Source organism: Hoplias malabaricus, chromosome 6 (genome assembly GCF_029633855.1).
Source record: "Hoplias malabaricus isolate fHopMal1 chromosome 6, fHopMal1.hap1, whole genome shotgun sequence".
NCBI lineage: Eukaryota > Metazoa > Chordata > Actinopteri > Characiformes > Erythrinidae > Hoplias > Hoplias malabaricus.
Window position 1 is genome coordinate 46,040,278 of NC_089805.1, and position 18,787 is coordinate 46,059,064.

General features: G+C 43.1%; 2 protein-coding genes across 2 annotated transcripts in view; one reads left to right on the top strand and one right to left on the bottom strand.

Annotated features, from left to right (window-relative positions):
- LOC136699509 (disintegrin and metalloproteinase domain-containing protein 11-like) overlaps positions 1-7,873 on the top strand; it is a 31,623-nt gene extending 23,750 nt beyond the window's left edge. The window contains exons 26-27 of the mRNA XM_066674276.1: positions 1,813-1,830; positions 3,211-7,873. Coding sequence (XP_066530373.1) covers positions 1,813-1,830; positions 3,211-3,226 — 34 coding nt within the window. The 3' untranslated portion in view covers positions 3,227-7,873. The remainder of the gene's footprint in view (positions 1-1,812; positions 1,831-3,210) is intronic.
- A 685-nt stretch (positions 7,874-8,558) lies between these two features.
- p3h4 (prolyl 3-hydroxylase family member 4 (inactive)) lies at positions 8,559-17,960 on the bottom strand. Its single transcript, XM_066674291.1, has 7 exons — positions 17,370-17,960; positions 14,735-14,884; positions 13,535-13,706; positions 12,803-12,931; positions 12,391-12,536; positions 11,690-11,773; positions 8,559-10,407 (listed from the first exon to the last, which is right to left on the bottom strand). The coding sequence occupies exons 1-7, from the start codon at positions 17,952-17,954 to the stop codon at positions 10,261-10,263; spliced, it is 1,413 nt and encodes a 470-aa protein (XP_066530388.1). The 5' UTR covers positions 17,955-17,960; the 3' UTR covers positions 8,559-10,260.
- Positions 17,961-18,787: the final 827 nt, after the last annotated feature.

The window sequence follows — 18,787 nt, forward strand, 5'->3', positions numbered from 1 at the left end:
AAAATTAACTAGTTCATGTCCATATTCCAAATCACCAGTCCCAAAATGAACAGGTTCACATCCACACTTCTTTTTTTTTTTCAATAAATAGGCCGCTATACATTTTCAATACGACCGCTTCCTCCTCATCCATCACCAGCTCTAAATAATTGCTTCTCACAAACTAAATTAATTATTGTATCATGGAATAGACACAGAGACGATTTAAAACATTGAAGTTACATTAAAAACCAATGTTGAACGTCATATCATACAGACAATGAAAATATGTAATATATGAAAATTCATTTAGAAAACATTAACTTGTGTAGCACTTCAAAATCACAAAATGGATTCAATCTGATTAATAATTAAATCCCTTCAGAAAAATCAGAACTGCTGTTACCGTGTGAACTAGTGGTTGATGATTTCTCGTGTATTCCACAAGACTGCTTTGATGCTGTAATCACTAATTTGTACTAAATCACTACTAATTTGTGATTTAAATTATATTAAGTTACACTTAATATGTACTGAGAGACTAGTCATGTGTTATGTTTTGTCACTGTTCTAATGCAACTGATGTATATTTCTCTAAGCCGCCGTCTGAAATGCACTCTCTTTTTTCACAAGGGATTGGCACATGTCCGGACTTGTTTTGGGCAGTGTCCGCATACAAACATGTTTTTTTTTCTACATCTGGATCCATGTGTGTGTTCATGAAACTGATTCAAAAGCTCAAACAAAACTCAAACTCCTGCAGTTCACATCTCTCTAGCACCAGGCTGTGTTTATGGTGGTGTCATGTGATGTGCTGTAAAATGTAAGCAGTGTACACTCTTCCACTTCATTATTTTTGAACTGATTTGTTGAGTATGTGTTCACATTGAATATGAACTAAGCCAGTCATGTACAACACCGGTCGCATCATTGATATGGACCTCCTTAATGAGCAGTGGAGTGGTTTACTACAGGACACGATGGCAGTGCTACCTTCCTTTCTGTCAAAAAGAAGTTGAGATGCACCCAGAACTCCTTATATGGGCATATTGCTCACAGCAGAGTGATCACAGGTCTCCAGTGGTCTTTATCGGCATGATCTCACCACGGTTCTAGCAGACTTGCTAACAATCTACAGCCTACAGATACTCCAACTTACTGCCTCTGGCTCCTCCCATTTATGGATGGCCCCTCCCACTTTCCCTACAGCCTTTGGCTCCTCCCACTTACCTGCAGTATTGGGCTCCTTCCATTCACATATTGTTGCTTCCACTTACCTATAGCCTCTGGCACCTCCCACTAACATATGGCTCCTCCCAACACCTACATTCTTTGGCTCCTCACACTTACCTCCATCATCTGTCTCCTCTTATTAACTTCAGCCTCTGGCTCTGTGATTAATCAGTGGATTCATAAAATGTAAAATAATTCAAAACAACATGGAAAAACCTAAATATTTTCTTAAACACTCTCTGAGGAGGATGACGAGGAGTGGCAGGAGATTCTGGGTTGTGTTTACAATGCTGCAGCTGTTCAGATAAACTCTGCATGCTAGTCTCTGCATGCTAACCTCTGCATGCTGATTTCTACTTAACTCAAACATGCCTTGAACTCTAGATCAGAGTCAATCAAACCTCTTCTTTTCTGTGTATGTTATAATTTGCCTGAACTATAAAACGTTGTTTGACTCAGCATTTTTTCCTGGAAATGTTCAGGAAAAAAAAGGCAGTGCTCAGGAAGTTGACCTGTGCATATTTCTAAAATGCTACGTTTTATTCTGATATTTCTTTCTCTTTCTCTGCTGCGCTTGCCTCTGTAAATGTGGTGATGAAGAAATATCCGGAGAGGAAGGTACAATCTCATGAGTAAACAAGTGCTCCCATTCATTTCATTTCCACCTTCACATTTCCCTTTAACTTTTGGACAGGTCAAAGATTAGTTAAGGTCTGTTTCAGTTCAGATTAACATTCATTATAAATGATATGATGGAAATCAGGTGGAGTAGACGTCCGGGAGTTGTTCAGAAAAGCCTTCACCGTTTCCTGCCGACACGAATCACAGCACTGACCCCTCTGAGAGTCTGGTTTAGGACGGGTTTTAGTGTGGACTTGGACAGAGGGACTGTACTTTCTGAACATGTGACCAATTTAAACAATCATGGCTATGCAGGATGCTGTGGTAGAGACAAGGTCAAGATCTTGTGTTGGTTACATAGAGGTGGGTCGGTGGGTCGGGGCAACACCAGGGAAAGATGAAAACTAGCTAAATAAGGTCATAATGAAAGTGGTAAGACAGGGTTAATGAGAACAGTGGTAATATGTTAAAGCAGCTGTAACACAGGTAGAAAAACAGTAGCCTCAAAGTAGATTATTAAAAAAACATAGGAACATTTTCTGTCTAGATTTAAAGACTGCATCTGAGAATGCATCTGAGTCATGGGCAGTAGCAGGAAGCTATTCCTGCGTTGAGGAGATTTGTGAGAAAAAGCTCTTAATCCTGCATTGGTTTTTCCTAATGCGAGGAACTAGGAATAGACCAACATCCCATGAGTTAAAAGTATGTGATGGGAGATATTGTGGGTATGAGATGTTCAGTGAGATACTGTGGCCCTAAACTTTAGAGATTTACAAGCCTCAAGATGTTGTTTATAGTCAAGACAAAATTAAACATGTAGCCAGTGTAGGGACGAGAGAACTGGAGTTATATGGCCATTCTCTAGAGGGACATGTGACATACTTTGATTGATGAGCAACCATATAACAACATTCTTGTAACCAACTGAAATACAGTTTTGTCTACATTACAACACCTTAACAGCTTGGATGATTGAGCAACAAATCCTCTAGCAAATCCCTAGCAACAAGTTGGACAATTAGACACAATCTGAAACAATTAGACACAATTTAACAACATCATAGCAACCACCTGGGATAACATCACATCACCCTGCCACATGCTAATCGTTGCAAGTTGTTAGGGTGTTTCCAATACCATCAAACCACCTTAACAACATTAGGCCATGATAGATCAGGAACCATACAGCAAAACACTAGCAACAACCTGGAATACACCTCACTGAAACACACTAACACATCTGATATTTTAGCAATCATATAGAAACCCCATAGTAACCACCTGGGACACCATATAACTGTGATTCTGCTGTTTCTGTTCTAGACATCACCTGTTAATGAAGGCTAGGACTGACTTTGTTATTTTTTTCCTTTACAGGTCTGGAGGAGGATAAAATGATTGTCTTCCTGTGTGTATTTGTATGTCTCTGTTTACACTAGTGTGTGTGTGTGTGTGTGTGACCACATCAAAGCATGTGTCTTCCACGCCTCTGAAAATATATCAGTCCACCAGCAGGAGGACCTCCAACACATTCCGGCCAATCACACGCAGCAACTTTGCATTCCAGCCAATTACATGCAGCGGTGCAACATTCTGGCCAATCACACATCATGTATACAAACATCAGACTGTGGAGTTGAGTGACAAACCGAGGTTTAGCCCTTGCCCCAGCGTCCAGTGTGTGATGATAGTTGTGTTTAACTAGACACTAAGGTGAATTTTTTAAAGAGTGCATATCTCACATAAATACACACTGGTACACACAACACAAATGCCAGGCTGAGAGAGAGAGAGAGAGTGTGTGTGTGTGGAGGTTAAAGCTGTTTACTAAAAGTGAATCTCAGTGAAGCTACATTAAACTTCAGACGGTCCCAGTGTGAAGATCTGTCTTAACTGTGGTCCTCAGAGGACAAAAGAAATAGCTCTGAACATTTCCTGCCAAAACCTATCCATATGTGGACTTTCTTGACGGTTCTGATGGTGTAAATGGTTCTGATGGTGTGTATGATCCCAGGGTGCTGATGGTCTTTGTTTCTGATGGTGCTAAGTACCTGATGCTCCTGTTGGTCTTGTGCTGATGAAGGTTCTGATGGTTCAGATGGTTGTGACCCTGTTGGTCATTTTGGTCCTAAGGTTCTTGCTGGGCCTGAGGGTTCTGATGACTTTGTAAGTTCAGAGTTTCTAAAGGTTCTGGTGGTTTCTGTGGTCAAAATGTTCTGATGGTTCTGAAAATGCTAAGGTCCAAATGTTTTTAATGGTGCAGATAATACTTTTGTTCCAGTGTTCTTGATCTTATTGGTCATTCTGATGGTGCTAAGGTGCTAATGAATATTTTGGTCCTGATGGCGTTACAGTCCTGATGTTCTTAGGGTGCTTTTCCACTGAATGGGATCTGCTTGACTTGACTAGACACGTTTCAGCTTGACTCGCTTTTAGCTGGTTTCTTTTCCACTTGTACAGCTCCCCTTCGCGAAATGGAGACGGTGCTGAGACAACGATCGCATGCTTTGAGAACCATAGCATCCCCAGTGGTAAAGTTAGGGGCTGTTTGCTCATTTACTCGTTGCGCCCCAGTTCTCACAGATCAGTTTTCCTTGATGCACGGTTGGCTTTAACTGGAGATTTTCGTCAACCACCATCCCAAAAAAACAAAACCCCTCAGGGAAAGTTACGAGCTGCCACTGTGAGTCTGATAGGACAAGTGTGAAAGCTGCTGTAACCTTTGTAACCATTTGTGCTGGAGCGCTGAATTTCATGGTGATTGACAGGTCTCTCTGGCCAATCAGCGCTCTGCAGGGTTTACGCCTCATGATTGTGTACCCACTCAAATTGGTTGGAACTATAAGTGAGTAGAGACTAAAAAAAATCTTCTCCCAGGACCAGGAACAAGAATTGGCCACTAGAAATGTAAAGAGCCAAGACGAGTCGAGGAGTGTGGGTTCCATGCAGTGGAAAAGCACCATTAGAAGTTCTAACAATTTTCATGATTCTAGATAGGCCTGAAGATCCTGTTATTCCAAAGTCTCTAACGGTCCTGATGGTTCCTGATGGTCTTGATGGTTTTGATGGTTCTGATGGTTTATTCAGCAACAAAACTTCAGTGACTCACCAATCACAGCCCAGTTACACGAGTCACATGACCATGCAGGCACGTCAGCACATGGCATGACTGCATCCAAACCACTGACTCACCTAAAACCCAGTTTAGAACGTTCTTTTGGGGGGTTCCATGTCTCCTGTAGCAGATCGGTAGCAGAACAGACCGCCGTCAGAACTCGACTCTGATCTCCAGCATTTTTCAGGGTTTTATAAGATATTTCCATGGTTTGTGTTTGTTTTATTGTTGCTGATATTTATCAAACTCCGAGAGGTTTGGGGTCATTTTGTCGTCAGTTTTAATGAATGAATTTTCACAAACATTCCACGTCTAAGGAAACACTTTATAGGCTCGTACTGCATGAGTGTGTGTTTGAGATTAAGACACAAGAGCAACACTCTTCATTTATTAAAAACCTATTTTATATTTATGAGAAAATAAAAGAAGAATCTTTAGTTCATTTGAAAGTTTTGATGCACGAAATAGAGTCTTAAAAATATCTAGAATTTCATATTCACTCGTGTCTTCATCACAGACGGGAAACTCCAGGTCCACTCTCACAGTGAAGTACATTTCTGCTTAAAGCTGAACACTCCTGAATAGAATACAGACCTGTGCAAAAGTCAGAGACCACACTTTATTTCATCTTTAGACAAAACTGTGATTATATATAAAAAATAAACAACAACAAATATTTTATAATTACACACAAGCCTCAAAGACTAAATATATTTCACTTGTTTTCCACATTCTCTTTATTCCAGCTTTATTTCTGTCAGAAAAAGTAGAGTTTCTCAAACCTTCAGCCACATCTCCACAGTTCTGTCCTCGACAGTGGTTTTGCACTGTCTGCAGTTCTTAATAAACTAATGAAGAGATGTTGTGGACACTGAAGTGATCAGTCTGTATTTCTGAGAAACACCAGATTATTTATTTGATGAACACATGCTGACATTCTTTGCAGTGTGTTTAGAAACATTGTCATGGTCTTCATTTCATTTCAGTGTTAAATAGTTTACACAGGGCGGCACAGTGGGGTTGTGGGTTCAATTCCTGCTCCGGGTGACTGTCTGTGAGGAGTGTGGTGTGTTCTCCCTGTGTCTGCGTGGGTTTCCTCCGGGTGACTGTCTGTGAGGAGTGTGGTGTGTTCTCTCTGTGTCTACGTGGGTTTCCTCCGGGTGACTGTCTGTGAGGAGTGTGGTGTGTTCTCCCTGTGTCTGCGTGGGTTTCCTCCGGGTGACTGTCTGTGAGGAGTGTGGTGTGTTCTCCCTGTGTCTGTGTGGGTTTCCTCCGGGTGACTGTCTGTGAGGAGTGTGGTGTGTTCTCCCTGTGTCTGTGTGGGTTTCCTCCGGGTGACTGTCTGTGAGGAGTGTGGTGTGTTGGTAGGTGGATTGGCGACTCAAAAGTGTCCGTAGGTGTGAGCGTGTGAGTGAATGTGTGACTGTGTGTGTCGCCCTGTGAAGGACTGGCCCCCCCTTCCAGTGTGTGTTCCTGCCTTGTGCCCAGTGATTCTGGGTAGGCTCCGGACCCACCGCCGCCCTGAACTGGATAGGGTTACAGACAATGAATGAATGACTGAATGCTTTACAGTGAGTAGGGGGCATGGTGTAATCAAATTTAATTTGAATGATGCCTTAATGCTCAGAAATAAATCACAGTGTTTGTTTACACCTTGTATTTACATGTGTTTCATATTTGGGACACATCTGGATGACCTTTGGCCTGATTGTGTTTACATTTTTACAAATCATCCCCAGGTTTATCATATTTTATCACTGTGTATAAACAGTAAACACAGGGAATGTCAGGCTCAGGGTTCTTTATTTTGAGGGGTGCGATGGGAGGAGGTCAGGATGAGGAGGAGAGAGGAGAGAAATTAAAACTGGGGAAAGAAGCAAAGACAGGAGGGAAAGAACTGAGGGGAAGGTGGGGAAACGTAAGAACAAAAATGATGGACTGTATAAACACAAAGTAGAAAAAGTGGATGACCTGGCTTCATATCGAAGTACCAGGACACATCACAGTATGCAAATTAGCGAGAGGGTTCCCGCCCCCCGATGACACCTCCTCTCCAGTCTTGTGATGGAAAATAGATACGTGTCACTTTGGTCTCCTCGCCGTGTGGATGTTTCTCTGTTGTTGCAAACAAACACTCCAGCAGACCCCTGCCCTCATCTACAGCGCCCCCTCACACTCCATGGCTGTTTTTCTGTGTTCGGCAGGAGGTCGTTAGCTGAAGGTAGTGGGTAGTTAGTGTTTAAAACAATCTGAAAAACAACACAAACCTGATCCTCCATGTTTAACTGATGAATGATTAATTCAGTGCTGTACACACACTGCCTCCATTTCAAATGACAATAATGACGAGTGGTCTCTGAGTTTTGAACAAGTGCACAATGTCAAACTGCCCTATCTATCTATCTATCTATCTATCTTAGTTCTGTTTGTAGTAGTTTTGTGACAGAACACCTGAACTTTAAGTGATTTTTACTCAGATTTATGTTGTGTAACACAGCCCCAGTGTGTGTGTGTGTGTGTGAAGGTTAAATCACACCAGAGTTGAACTCTTGAGTAATTACATTAAAAAACACATAAAAAACAGAGGTCTTGATAAAGTCTAATCCACCTGATAATTAATAATGTTAAATATTTATGTGATTATTTAAAATAAATTGAGTAAAACCATCTCACTTTCACACAGCGAGAGCTCAGTGGAATTGTGGGAGTTGTAGGAAATAAAGAGAGCTAAAGCTTTAGTATTTTAATGGCTCTGAGGGTTGTGTGTGTGTTGAAGCATGTGAAGCTCTGAGTGGAGAAAGACTTTTTAAAACATAGTTCTCATTCTGAAATGAAAGTGTGGTCCTTCTAAGTCATGCGATCTGAGCAGAATAAAACTGTCACAAATGTAAACAAACAGATCAATAAAGTTTCTACATGAAGATGTTCAGCATGAATCTGTGTTGGTTGTTCTTTAATTAATATTTTCACTTATTTACAGCCTTTTTATCCTGATTATTTATTTCCAGGAACTCTGCAATAACTGAAGAATAACTCTAATGCTATGCTACAGTAACGCTGCATTTAATAACTCTACCCTAACTGCAGGTAACAGAGTAAATACAGTGTGTAGGCAACTCTAATTCTGTAAATCTGGAGAGTCTTGTTTGCAGGAGGATTTATTCCTCAGGTCACCAGCTGAACACAAAGAAATAAAAATGTGAAAACTGGTGTAAATTCTCCAGGAAGCTATAAAGATATATTAATCTTATCTGTGTATTATTTTTTTTTTAAATAATGAATTGGTTGATGTTTAAAACACACAGAGTTTGGTTAAAAAACTGAATACGCAGATACCTTTTGTATAGAACATAAAAAAAAGCTTTTAAAAAGGAAACATGCCTCATTACCACCAAGAAAATTACATCCATCTGACCTCAGAACCTTCCCAGAGTTAAACCCCCGGAGTGCCGTGTGAATTCAGGTGGGATTCTAGAAATAACTGGACCACAGCCACTCTAAGTATGGGGGTTAGCTTTGTAAAAAGCTTTGTGTATTATTTGTGTCTCTCTATTTGTGGTTCAATGATAATGAGAAATAAAGCAAAGTCAGTTTAACCAAAAGACCTTTATTCATTTAACCTTCCCCAACCCACTTCAAAAACCCCAACAAAATATAAACAGCTGAAGGAACCAAAAATGACAAAGTGTGGCTCTGAGTCTCATAAATATATAAAACACAACACAGAACCAGGAGCAGAACGTCAAACCAGTCTACGAGATTCACACCTGGACCAGACACAGATCAGTCTGAAAGATTTAGTCTGAGATCAGTCATAGAACAGTCCCAAAAATTAAGGTCAAGGTCAGTCTGTAAGGTTTAGTCAGAGATCGGTGTGTGAGGTTTAGTCTGAGACCGGTCTGTGAGGTTTAGATTGAGATCGGTCTGTGAGGTTTAGTCAGAGATCGGTCTGTGAGGTTTAGTCAGAGATCGGTCTGTGAGGTTTAGTCAATGATGGGTCTGTAAAGTTTAGTCTGAGATCGGTCTGTAAAGTTTAATCAGAGATCGGTCTGTAAAGTTTAGTCTGAGACCGGTCTGTAAGGTTTAGTCTGAGATCGGTCTGTAAGGTTTAGTCTGAGACTGGTCTGTAAAGTTTAGTCAGTGATCGGTCTGTAAAGTTTAGTCTGAGTCCGGTCTGTAAGGTTTAGTTTGAGACCGGTCTGTAAGGTTTAGACTGAGATCAGTCTGTAAGGTTTAGCCTGAGATCAGTCTGTAAGGTTTAGTCTGAGATTGGTCTGTAAAGTTTAGTCTGAGACCGGTCTGTAAAGTTTAGTCAGTGATCGGTCTGTAAAGTTTAGTCTGAGTCCGGTCTGTAAAGTTTAGTCAGTAATCAGTCTGTAAAGTTTAGTCTGAGTCCGGTCTGTAAAGTTTAGTCAGTAATCAGTCTGTAAAGTTTAGTCTGAGTCCGGTCTGTAAGGTTTAGACTGAGATTGGTCTGTAAAGTTTAGACTGAGACCGGTCTGTAAAGTTTAGTCTGAGATCGGTCTGTAAGGTTTAGTCAGTGATCGGTCTGTAAAGTTTAGTCTGAGACCGGTCTGTAAAGCTTAGTCAGTGATCAGTCTGTAAAGTTTAGTCTGAGACTGGTCAGTAAAGTTTAGTCTGAGTCTAGTCTGTAAGGTTTAGTCAGTAATCAGTCTGTAAAGTTAAGTCTGAGACTGGTCAGTAAAGTTTAGTCTGAGTCTAGTCTGTAAGGTTTAGTCAGTAATCAGTCTGTAAAGTTTAGTCTGAGACTGGTCTGTAAGGTTTAGACTGAGATCGGTCTGTAAAGTTTAGTCAGTGATCGGTCTGTAAGGTTTAGTCTGAGACCGGTCTGTAAGGTTTAGTCAGTGATCAGTCTGTAAAGTTTAGTCTGAGACTGGTCAGTAAAGTTTAGTCAGTGATTGGTCTGTAAGGTTAAGTCTGAGATTGTCTGTAAAGTTTAGACTGAGATCGGTCTGTAAAGTTAGACTGAATGATTTGGTCTGCGATCAGTTCAATATAAGATCATTGTCTCTGAGGTCAGCATAAGTCTGAAAGGTGTAGCCTGTGACTGATCTAAGATCAGTCTGAAAGCTTTAGTCCGAGAGCAGTTCGGGTTCAGTCTGAGTGGGAGTTCAGTCTGAGATCCATTTTGGGGGAGATTAAATACCGTATTAAAACGGAAACCATTTGCCGATGCTTCAGTTCTTCTGAAAAACACACTCTGTCTTTATCATAGAGTGTTCATCACAGTCAGTGTTCATCTCCTCACATCCCAGAAGTACTGTGTGTGTGTGTGTGTGTGTGTGTGTGTGTTATTCTGCTTCTCCAGTATCTCCTTTAGTTTTGGGTTCCTGCCACCACTCAGCGAGGAAGGACTCTTCATAATCTCCCAGACCTTCAAACTCTTCATCAGGCGGAGACGCGGGAGATCCTGTCAAGTCTTCTGGACTGACAACATCCTACACACACACACACACACAAACACACACTTAGAGCTAATACAGGTTTTGTCCTGGGCAGTGTGTGAAGCCCAAATAAAAACAGAAAGCAGTGAGGTTTGTAAGAAGACCTAGCCGTGTATTTCAACAGAATCAATACTAAAATACATTAGCTGTACTAATACACCTAACACACCTTGTACTAATACATTTAAAGCACTGTGACCCTGGATATTTAGTTACAATGAATGAATGAAAGAATGATTGAGTGAGTACTTTTTTGTGTAATGAATGTATAATGTTCTCCTGTCCTTTGTCATGTTATGGAACTTGTGTCGTATTAAAGATGACAATTGTCATTTTATTCAGCAGAAAATAACCTAAAAATGAAGTGGTGTGAAAACGGCGAGAGAAGAATTTATTGGGTGCTGCATTAGTAATGAGCTCCATCATTTTCCTGGATTTGTTCTGTTCTTGGGGATGATATTGGATCCAAAAGTATGTGTTTAATTTTTAGTTTTTCTTTGTTCTTTCATTGCATGCATTTATTGTGTCCCTGAATGTTAACCAACGTCCCATAGAGAGTTTCACAGAAACTGGAGAAATGTCAGGTCTAAAACGTGAGGCTGGAAATCCCAAGTAACCTTCCAGCCCTCAGACACCGCTGCACTGAAACCAGCTCAATGCCTCTGTGATGAAAATCACCTCATTAGCTCATGAACATTTTTACGAATCTTTGCTCAAAGAAACGTGGGCCAGGTCTGTACTAAGCACAGCAGGAACCGTATTTCACTGTGTGCTTGGTTCTATGGAGTCAGACCTTTAGACTGTTACGCGGAACAAAAGAACCTGTGTTCTCCAGGGGTAAGAAGAGCAGTTGAGTGCAGACTGTTCCAGGTATAAAGTGCAGAAGCAGTGTGATGGTGTGGAAGTGTGTTGGAGTGTAACCAAACATCTCTGAATGTTCCATTAACACTGAAATATAAGCTGCTAATCTGTCAGTTTCAGTCCCCTGATCAGTGCTATTCACTCACTGACCTCTCTATAAGAGTCCTAAGGGAATGGAGTAAACTGTCTGATTAGTACATTGTTAAAGACTATAAACTCAGGTTCTTCAGACTGATCTGTGGAGGTTAAGAGGTTGAGGGACATCACACACACTTCCCAGTGTGTGAACCCAATGACTCGCACACTCCTCATACATTCTACACTCAGCTGTCACACACACGCACAAACACCTACACACACACACGGGTTTGTGTAGAGAATTGTGTGTGTGTGTGAGAGAGCGAGAGAGACTTACTTCATCATCTGTTTGAAGGTAATTCTGAGCAAACTCCAACATTTGTTTTTGTTTTGTTGTCTGATTATAATATTGCAGAGCCTCCTGCAAACACACACACACACACACAGAGAGAGAGACACATTCAAAATGATCACTGCACACATTTTACAACTGCGCAGAGTGAGAATTAAATAAAAACTAATATAAAGTGATTTGTTTAGAGGATCAGAGGTGAGAATGTGAGCAGGGTGTGTGTGTGTGTGTGTGTGTGTGTGTGTGTGTGTGCACATATATAAAGTTTACAGTGGTGTATTTTCAGTGTTTATGAGTTTAAAAATCTAGAGCAGAAAAGTGGGAGAGATTATAAAATCATGTACTCATGGAGTGTGAGAGTAAATTAGAAGGCTGGAGGAGTGTGTGTGTGTGTACATCTGCGCGTTTGTGGTATGCACTGGGCTTAACCGCCAGTTTGCCAGTGTGTGTAATTATCACTTTCAGCTCCACATTCTCTGCAGTGCGAGAGTGTATCAAAAGCCTTGGTTCTGTGTGTGTGTGTGTGTGTGTGTGTTATGATTTTACAGGACATTGAACTGTGTGTGTGTGTTTCCGATCACTGTTTAAAAGATGTGTAAGACTCGTGGTAATATCTACAGAGCAGAGTGTGTATGTTCCTGTGGGTGTGGTATAGTGTGTGTGTGTGTGTGTGTGTGTGTTCTTACTGGTCGTGGCATAAAGTGCTCCTCGCTAAGTCCCCACTGTTCTCTGTAGAACTGGTAATATTCCACATTCTGTTTCATCACTGGGTCGGACGGGTCGAACAGCATGTAGCTCAGAGCACAGGGGGCGGAGTTACGCACATCATTCACTGTGTAGCGCACACACACACACACACACACACACCAGATTTTACATTCACTCTGTAGTCAAGTCAGGAACTGTGTGTTAATGGAGTGTGTGTATAAAGAAGTTGTGGGTGTGGCTCTGCATCGTGTGGGAAACAACACTCTTCTGAGTGTGTGTGTGTGTTAGAGTGAGTGAGAGAGAGAGAGAGGGAGAGAAAGAACATGAGAAAAAGAGAGAAAGACTGAATGTGTGTGTGTGTGTGTGTGTGTGTGTGTGTGTGGTACTCACATTTATAGTATGCGAACTGCATGTAGTGATACATGGTGGCAACAAACTTTTCCACAAAAAATCCTCCGACATTTGGCATCAGGTTCTCCTCACAGTCCACTTTACATTTCAGAACATCCACATAGAACCCTGCAGACAAACAGAACATCAAGAAGGAACTGTGTAGGAACTCAGAACATAGATGCAGAACCCTAAAGTAACACAGAACACTACACAGAAGCAGAACCATGAGGAACACAGAACATCATCAGGAACAGCACTACAGATAAACAGAACCCTACAAGAACACAGAGCCCTGCAAAGAGGAACACAGAAGATTGCCACAGAGCCCTGGAAACAGGCTGAACGTCCGCAGAGACTCGTGTTAAAGATGGGCCTGAGAGGTGAGCGGTGGGTGGTGGGGATTCCAGCGTGAACCCCGGGTTTTAACCATAGACTTCATCATCCAGAGACCACTGGTCGGACCCAATGGGTCCTAAGAAAGCACAACTGAACCTCGCTCTCTGTGGGTGGGAGCCCTCGTCTCGCAGACACCTGTCGGCTGATGTGACAGAGCTGGGCAGTCTGCGCTCTCCTCTGCAGTGGTGAGCAGTCAGTGATAATGGAGGAAGCATGTGCTGGCCCTCACCCTCTCAGCTGGTGGAGTTCAGCCAACAGCTAACAGGTCGAACTCAAGAGGACTAATGACTGGGTAAAATATATCTGGGTGAGAGTGTGTGTGTGTGTGCTCACCTGCAAGTGTAGGGTAGAAGTCTTTGAACTCCTGCAGCTCATATGACCCCTCACACACCTGCACACACTCTTCATACGCTCGCATATACTCCTCACACACTCGCTCCATCTCCAACACAGAGCGGCTGAAGTCCCCTGAGTTATACAGCTTTACCGCCTTAACAAACAGAGCCTGGGGAGACAGGAATACAATACCACCTTAAAAAACACAGTCTGGGGACAGAGAAACAGCAATACCACCTTAACAGTACCATCTTAACAAACACTGCCTGTAAATAGAGAGAATAAACACTACCTTATCAAATAGTCAGTAGAGGAAGAAAAACACAACAATACCACCTGAACAAACACAGCCTGTAAACAGAGTGTGTGTGTGTGTGTGTGTGTGTGTTGGGGGCGTGTTGTAACTTGTACACTGTGTTAAAAGTCCTGGGGTCCGTTCTTGTTTTACAGAAGCTCCTCTGTAATTTCATCTCTGTCTGGACACTGCTGCATGAGTGAAGAGGTGTGCAGTGTTTAAACTGTACTGTGTATCCCTGCGATACTGACGTGGGGACCCACGTGCCCTGGATTATGCTGCTACGGGCCACTTCTGAACGTGAGAATGGTGGCGAGACTCTAGTGGTAAGCTTTGGGGTGTTGCTCGCTCGTCCTGCAGTGATTTTACTGACGTCCAGACGCAGGAGGGTCCTCACTGAGGAGATGTAGATAATTCATTACTGATTCGCCCCGAGGCACTCGTCCACTCCCAGCAGGGCTTTAATCTACGCTCACATCACAGTCATGGGTTCTGATGTTTAGCTCAGATCGGATTTGGCCGTTTTGACGGTTCACATTGTGTAGGTCATAAAATAACTGTCAAATTAAAAGCATTATAATTATTCTAAATAATCAGCTATTATGTTCCAGTCGAACGAGTGCCCGTTTGTGTGTGTAGCAGTGGTCTTTATAATCTGTGAAGTGCACTCTGTAGGGAGCGTGGTGCTATTTGGGACTCACTCGATTCTCTCCTCTGTTGCTGACTGAGAGGGAAGCTCTAGACCCTTGTGTCTGATCTAGTAGCCCATACGAGACTCAAATCTGATCTGACATGTTCACACAGCCCTGAAAAATCTGACTCTAGTCACATCTCTTTCAACACGGCTCAGAGCTGAGAACAGGCACAGGCCAATTACAGGAGTGTGTGTGTGTGTGTGTTACCTGGTGGGGTTTCTCCTCCTGGTCGATGAGGAACTCCTCGATGTCAAACAGACTCTTGTAGTAGTTGAGGTTCTTCGAGAGCTGTGAGTCCCCCGGGTTCCGCTGGAGATACGTGTGTGCTGCTGATACGGCTTTCTCCAGATTATTCATCTACACACACACACACACACACACACACTTTGGTGAGAACATGGTGTGTGACAGTGTTTCTTGGGTTCTCAGATCTAGAACAGTGGATAAAACTATTTTCCTGAACTCTTAATCTGAGATTACATCACTCTTTATTTATTTCATAATTTTAATAAAAATAATAAACTGTTCCTTAAGAATAAAGCATTCCAGCTGTGGGTAGGAGAGTGAACTCCCGCTGAGGTGTGTGTGTGTGTGTGTGTGCACGTGTGTGAGTGATTTCCTGTCTGTAGAAGAACAGGGTGATTGTTTGAGCACCTCCAGTATGAAGGTTGAGGGGGAGGTGTAGGGGTGTGTGTGTGTGTGTGTGTGTGTGCTGGGGTAGTTTTTATGGTGTGTGTGATTATTTTTGGGGGGTGTCGTGTTAGTGAGTGTGTAGGGGCAGATGGAAGGTGGTTTGGTGGAATGTGTGTGTGTGTGTTTTGGGGGTCAGTGTTTGTGTATCTCTGTGTGTGTGTGTGTGTGTGTGTGTGTGGAAGGGGGTGTTGGAGGGCAGTCTGTTGTGTGTGTGATTTTTTTCACTGCAGTGAACCTTTAAATGTCTTTACACTACACACTAGAACACTGCTGTGAGGATTTGATGGCAGTCAGCCACATTAACTTAAGTGAAGTCAGGTGCTGATGTTGGAGAATCAGTTCTGGATCTCTCTCTCTCTCTCTCTCTCTCTCTCTCACACACACACACACACACACACGACTCCAGCTCCTCTCAGAAGTGTATTAGAGTTTGTGTCTGAAGGCACTGGTGGGTATGGTACTGTTAGTGTGTGTGTTTAAGGAAGTATTATAGTGTTAAGGTATGTGTGGGGTAGTGGTTGTGTGTGATTAGGAGTATTGTAGTTTGTGCATGTGTGTGTGTGTGTGCGGGGGCGGGGGGTACTGTAGTATGTGTGTGTGTGTTTAGGAGAGTACTGTAGTGTGTGGGGGGGCAGTATTGTAGTGTCAGGGTGTGTGTGTGTAGTGGAGTATTGTTGTGTGTGTGTGTGTGTGTGTGTGGACAGTACTGTAGCGTCAGGGTGTGTGTGGTAGCGGTAGTGTGTGTCTGGGGGGGTTTATTGGCCGTGAAGCCGCAGGCTGCGTGGACGTGGCAGGGTGCAGTTCCGCCGGGCGCCGCCAGGAGGCGACAGAGCTCTGTTTACTCCCTCACTGTTTAAACGCACACAGATTGAATTCTGTGATTGAACACTGATCATAACGGCCTTAAATCAATACTCTATCTGATCTGAGAGGGGCGCCACTGAGAACTGCCTCGCTCCGGGAGTGAATGAAGAAAAACTTTTATAATTTAGTGTCAATAAACACGCAAAGTTAAAAAAAAAAAGCATCGAAAACCACAACAACTCCAGCACTTTGAGAACCGTTACTGGAATTTGCCGTTCCACCTTAAATGAGGGCACGACAATTAAACTGCGGCACTATTTAAGGTGGAATTAACAACACCTGGTCCAATGAATGGGGTCATGTCACTGTCTCTATCTCCAACAGGAATGTGATTTATGTTCCAGACAACGTCTTTTGTTCTTCAACCCTGAACTACACCATACACTTCTAATGTAACATTATTTAAGGTGGAATTAAAAATTAGAATAACGGCTTGCTGAAAGACACGTAAACATTACGAAGTACAGTTAACTGTTATCAAGGTCTTAAGCGGAGGCCTGTTACTTCTGCACAATTTAAGGTGGAATTGAGAATTCAAACTTGGTTTAATGAATGGGGGATAATATGAACAAGAATGGATTTTAGGTTCTAAACCTCAACTTATAACTTCATTATTTTTATTATAAGGTGGAACTGAAAGTTAGAATGACTTGTTGAATTAATATAGATAACTTACCATACAGTTATAATCATTTCTATGAAATTCTTAGAGGCTTCAAAATGTATCCACAACCACTGCACAATTTAAGGTGGAATAGTGAATATAAACTTGGGTCTAAATGGAGATATTTATTATGAGAAAAGACAAGAACTGATTTCGTAGTCCATAAACCTAGAGCTGGACCCTATATCCTTTAATGTAACTATACATTACTTAAGGTGGAACTGAAAATTGGAACGGAAATATAGGAAGTAACTTTAATTAAGCACTTTAACCCCGCTGTAACTCCTGCACCATTTAAGGTGGCATTACTATGGTTCTGAATGGAGAAAAAGCACTATAAATGAGAATAGATGGTTGGTTCTAGACTACACTCTTACAGAATAAACCTAGAACTACATCGTAAGACCTCTAAAGTACCTATGCATTGTTTAAGGTGGAACTGAACATTATGTTCTTTCTTTTAAGTTTTTTAATGGAAGAGCAACAGTGTATCCCTGCACCATTTAAGGTGGAATTAAGAATTCCATTACTCACTAAAGAAAGGAAACAATTCCCCTCCATCTAACTGTACATTTGAAGCTGCTGCAGTAGAAATATGAGTGTGGTTGAAGTTTTGTTCACCTGGTAGTACGCGTACTGTAAGTACTTGTAGGGTTCTCTCCTCAGGAACGCCTCCAGTGTGTTCTGTTTCGGGTAGGTGTTGGAGAACACCGGGAGCTCGGCTTTGCAGCGCTTCAGACAGGCGGCTCTGCGGAGGAAGTGCTCCATCAGCCTCAGCCCGGGCTCCACAGCTTCTCCGCGGGACTCCCGGCTGCAGTTGCGAGCGCAGAGCGTCTGCGAGTCCCGCAGCAGGCGGTGGAGCCGGAGGCTGAGCTCCAGGAGCCGGACACTCTCGCTCCACCGCGCCGCGCCGAACTGGTCCAGCGCCTCGCCGTACGCCGAGTCCAGCGGCATCAGGTCCGCCCCCGGGAAGCCGCTCAGGCTGTAGCCCTCGAACTGAGCTCCGGCTCCGGCTAGGAGCAGCAGGAGAACCGCGGGGACGCAGCTCCAGGAACCGGGAGCTCCGGAATGAGAAGCAGAACCAGACATGATCACCTGGACCTTATGGATCTCTACACCTCCAGACTGAGCTTCATGACTCGGCGCACGTAGAGAAGACCACCAGGAGGAGGAGGAGGAGGAGGAGTGGAAAAACTTCACTAACATCAACTTTTGCAGCTCAGAGTGAGAGAACAGCAGCAGAACCCGAAGAACCAAGCGCCATCTGATGGAGAACAGGAGCTACAACTATATCCAGAGGTTGCAGACCGCTAGCTACAGACTACAAGCAGAAGCAGAGCGAGGCAGAGACACGCGTCCATCAGGTACCAGCGCTTTACTCTCATTATTACAACACTACACACACACACACAGCCACACACTACACAGCAGAGCGGTAACAAACACAGCCCGACTCTGCACGACAGAAGTTATAAAGACTTTTATAAGCGACCCCCGCTTCTGTGTGTGCAGTAAAACTCTCCTGAGCTGAGCTGCGCAGTTTGTTGAGGACCCCGGGGGCAGTCGGAGGGGCTCGGGGTGGGTGTGGGTGTGGGTGGGTGAAGGCTTGGTCTACAGCTGTTCCAGCTGCTGCACACAACCTCACTTTAGTGCTTATGTACTGATTATCAGTCGATATTTCACGTATTAGTTGTTTCCACTGTGTTCACCTCACAACTCCTCGTTCCTCCTTAAACACGCCTGAAGCCTGAATGCTGGACATGTTGCTGCTCTTTAGCCCGGAGACTGCAGCAGCATTTAAGGTGGAACGGATAATTGTAATGAGAAGCTCAACTTCTGTCTGTTTTAATGCCACCTCTCTCTCTCTCTCTCTCTCTCTCTCTCTCTCTCTCTCTGCACACGTGGACAGAAAGGGGTGGGGTCCTCTCGCGGATACACGTCACGGATGAGTTTGAGATGACGTCAGCTGCGGGGCTACAGTTGGGAGCTTTAAATTTCTGAGAGGGAGAGGGAGGAGTGTGTATCAGTGTGTGTGTGTG

Coding starts and splice junctions, on each gene's coding strand:
- p3h4 (XM_066674291.1), bottom strand. CDS start 17,954: ATGTTAGTGAAGTTTTTCCACTCCTCCTCCTCCTCCTCCTCCTGGTGG. Junction 14,885..17,369: donor TACAGTACGCGTACTACCAG/GTGAACAAAACT, acceptor GTGTGTGTGTAG/ATGAATAATCTGGAGAAAGC. Junction 12,932..13,534: donor CTTCTACCCTACACTTGCAG/GTGAGCACACAC, acceptor GTTTGTCTGCAG/GGTTCTATGTGGATGTTCTG.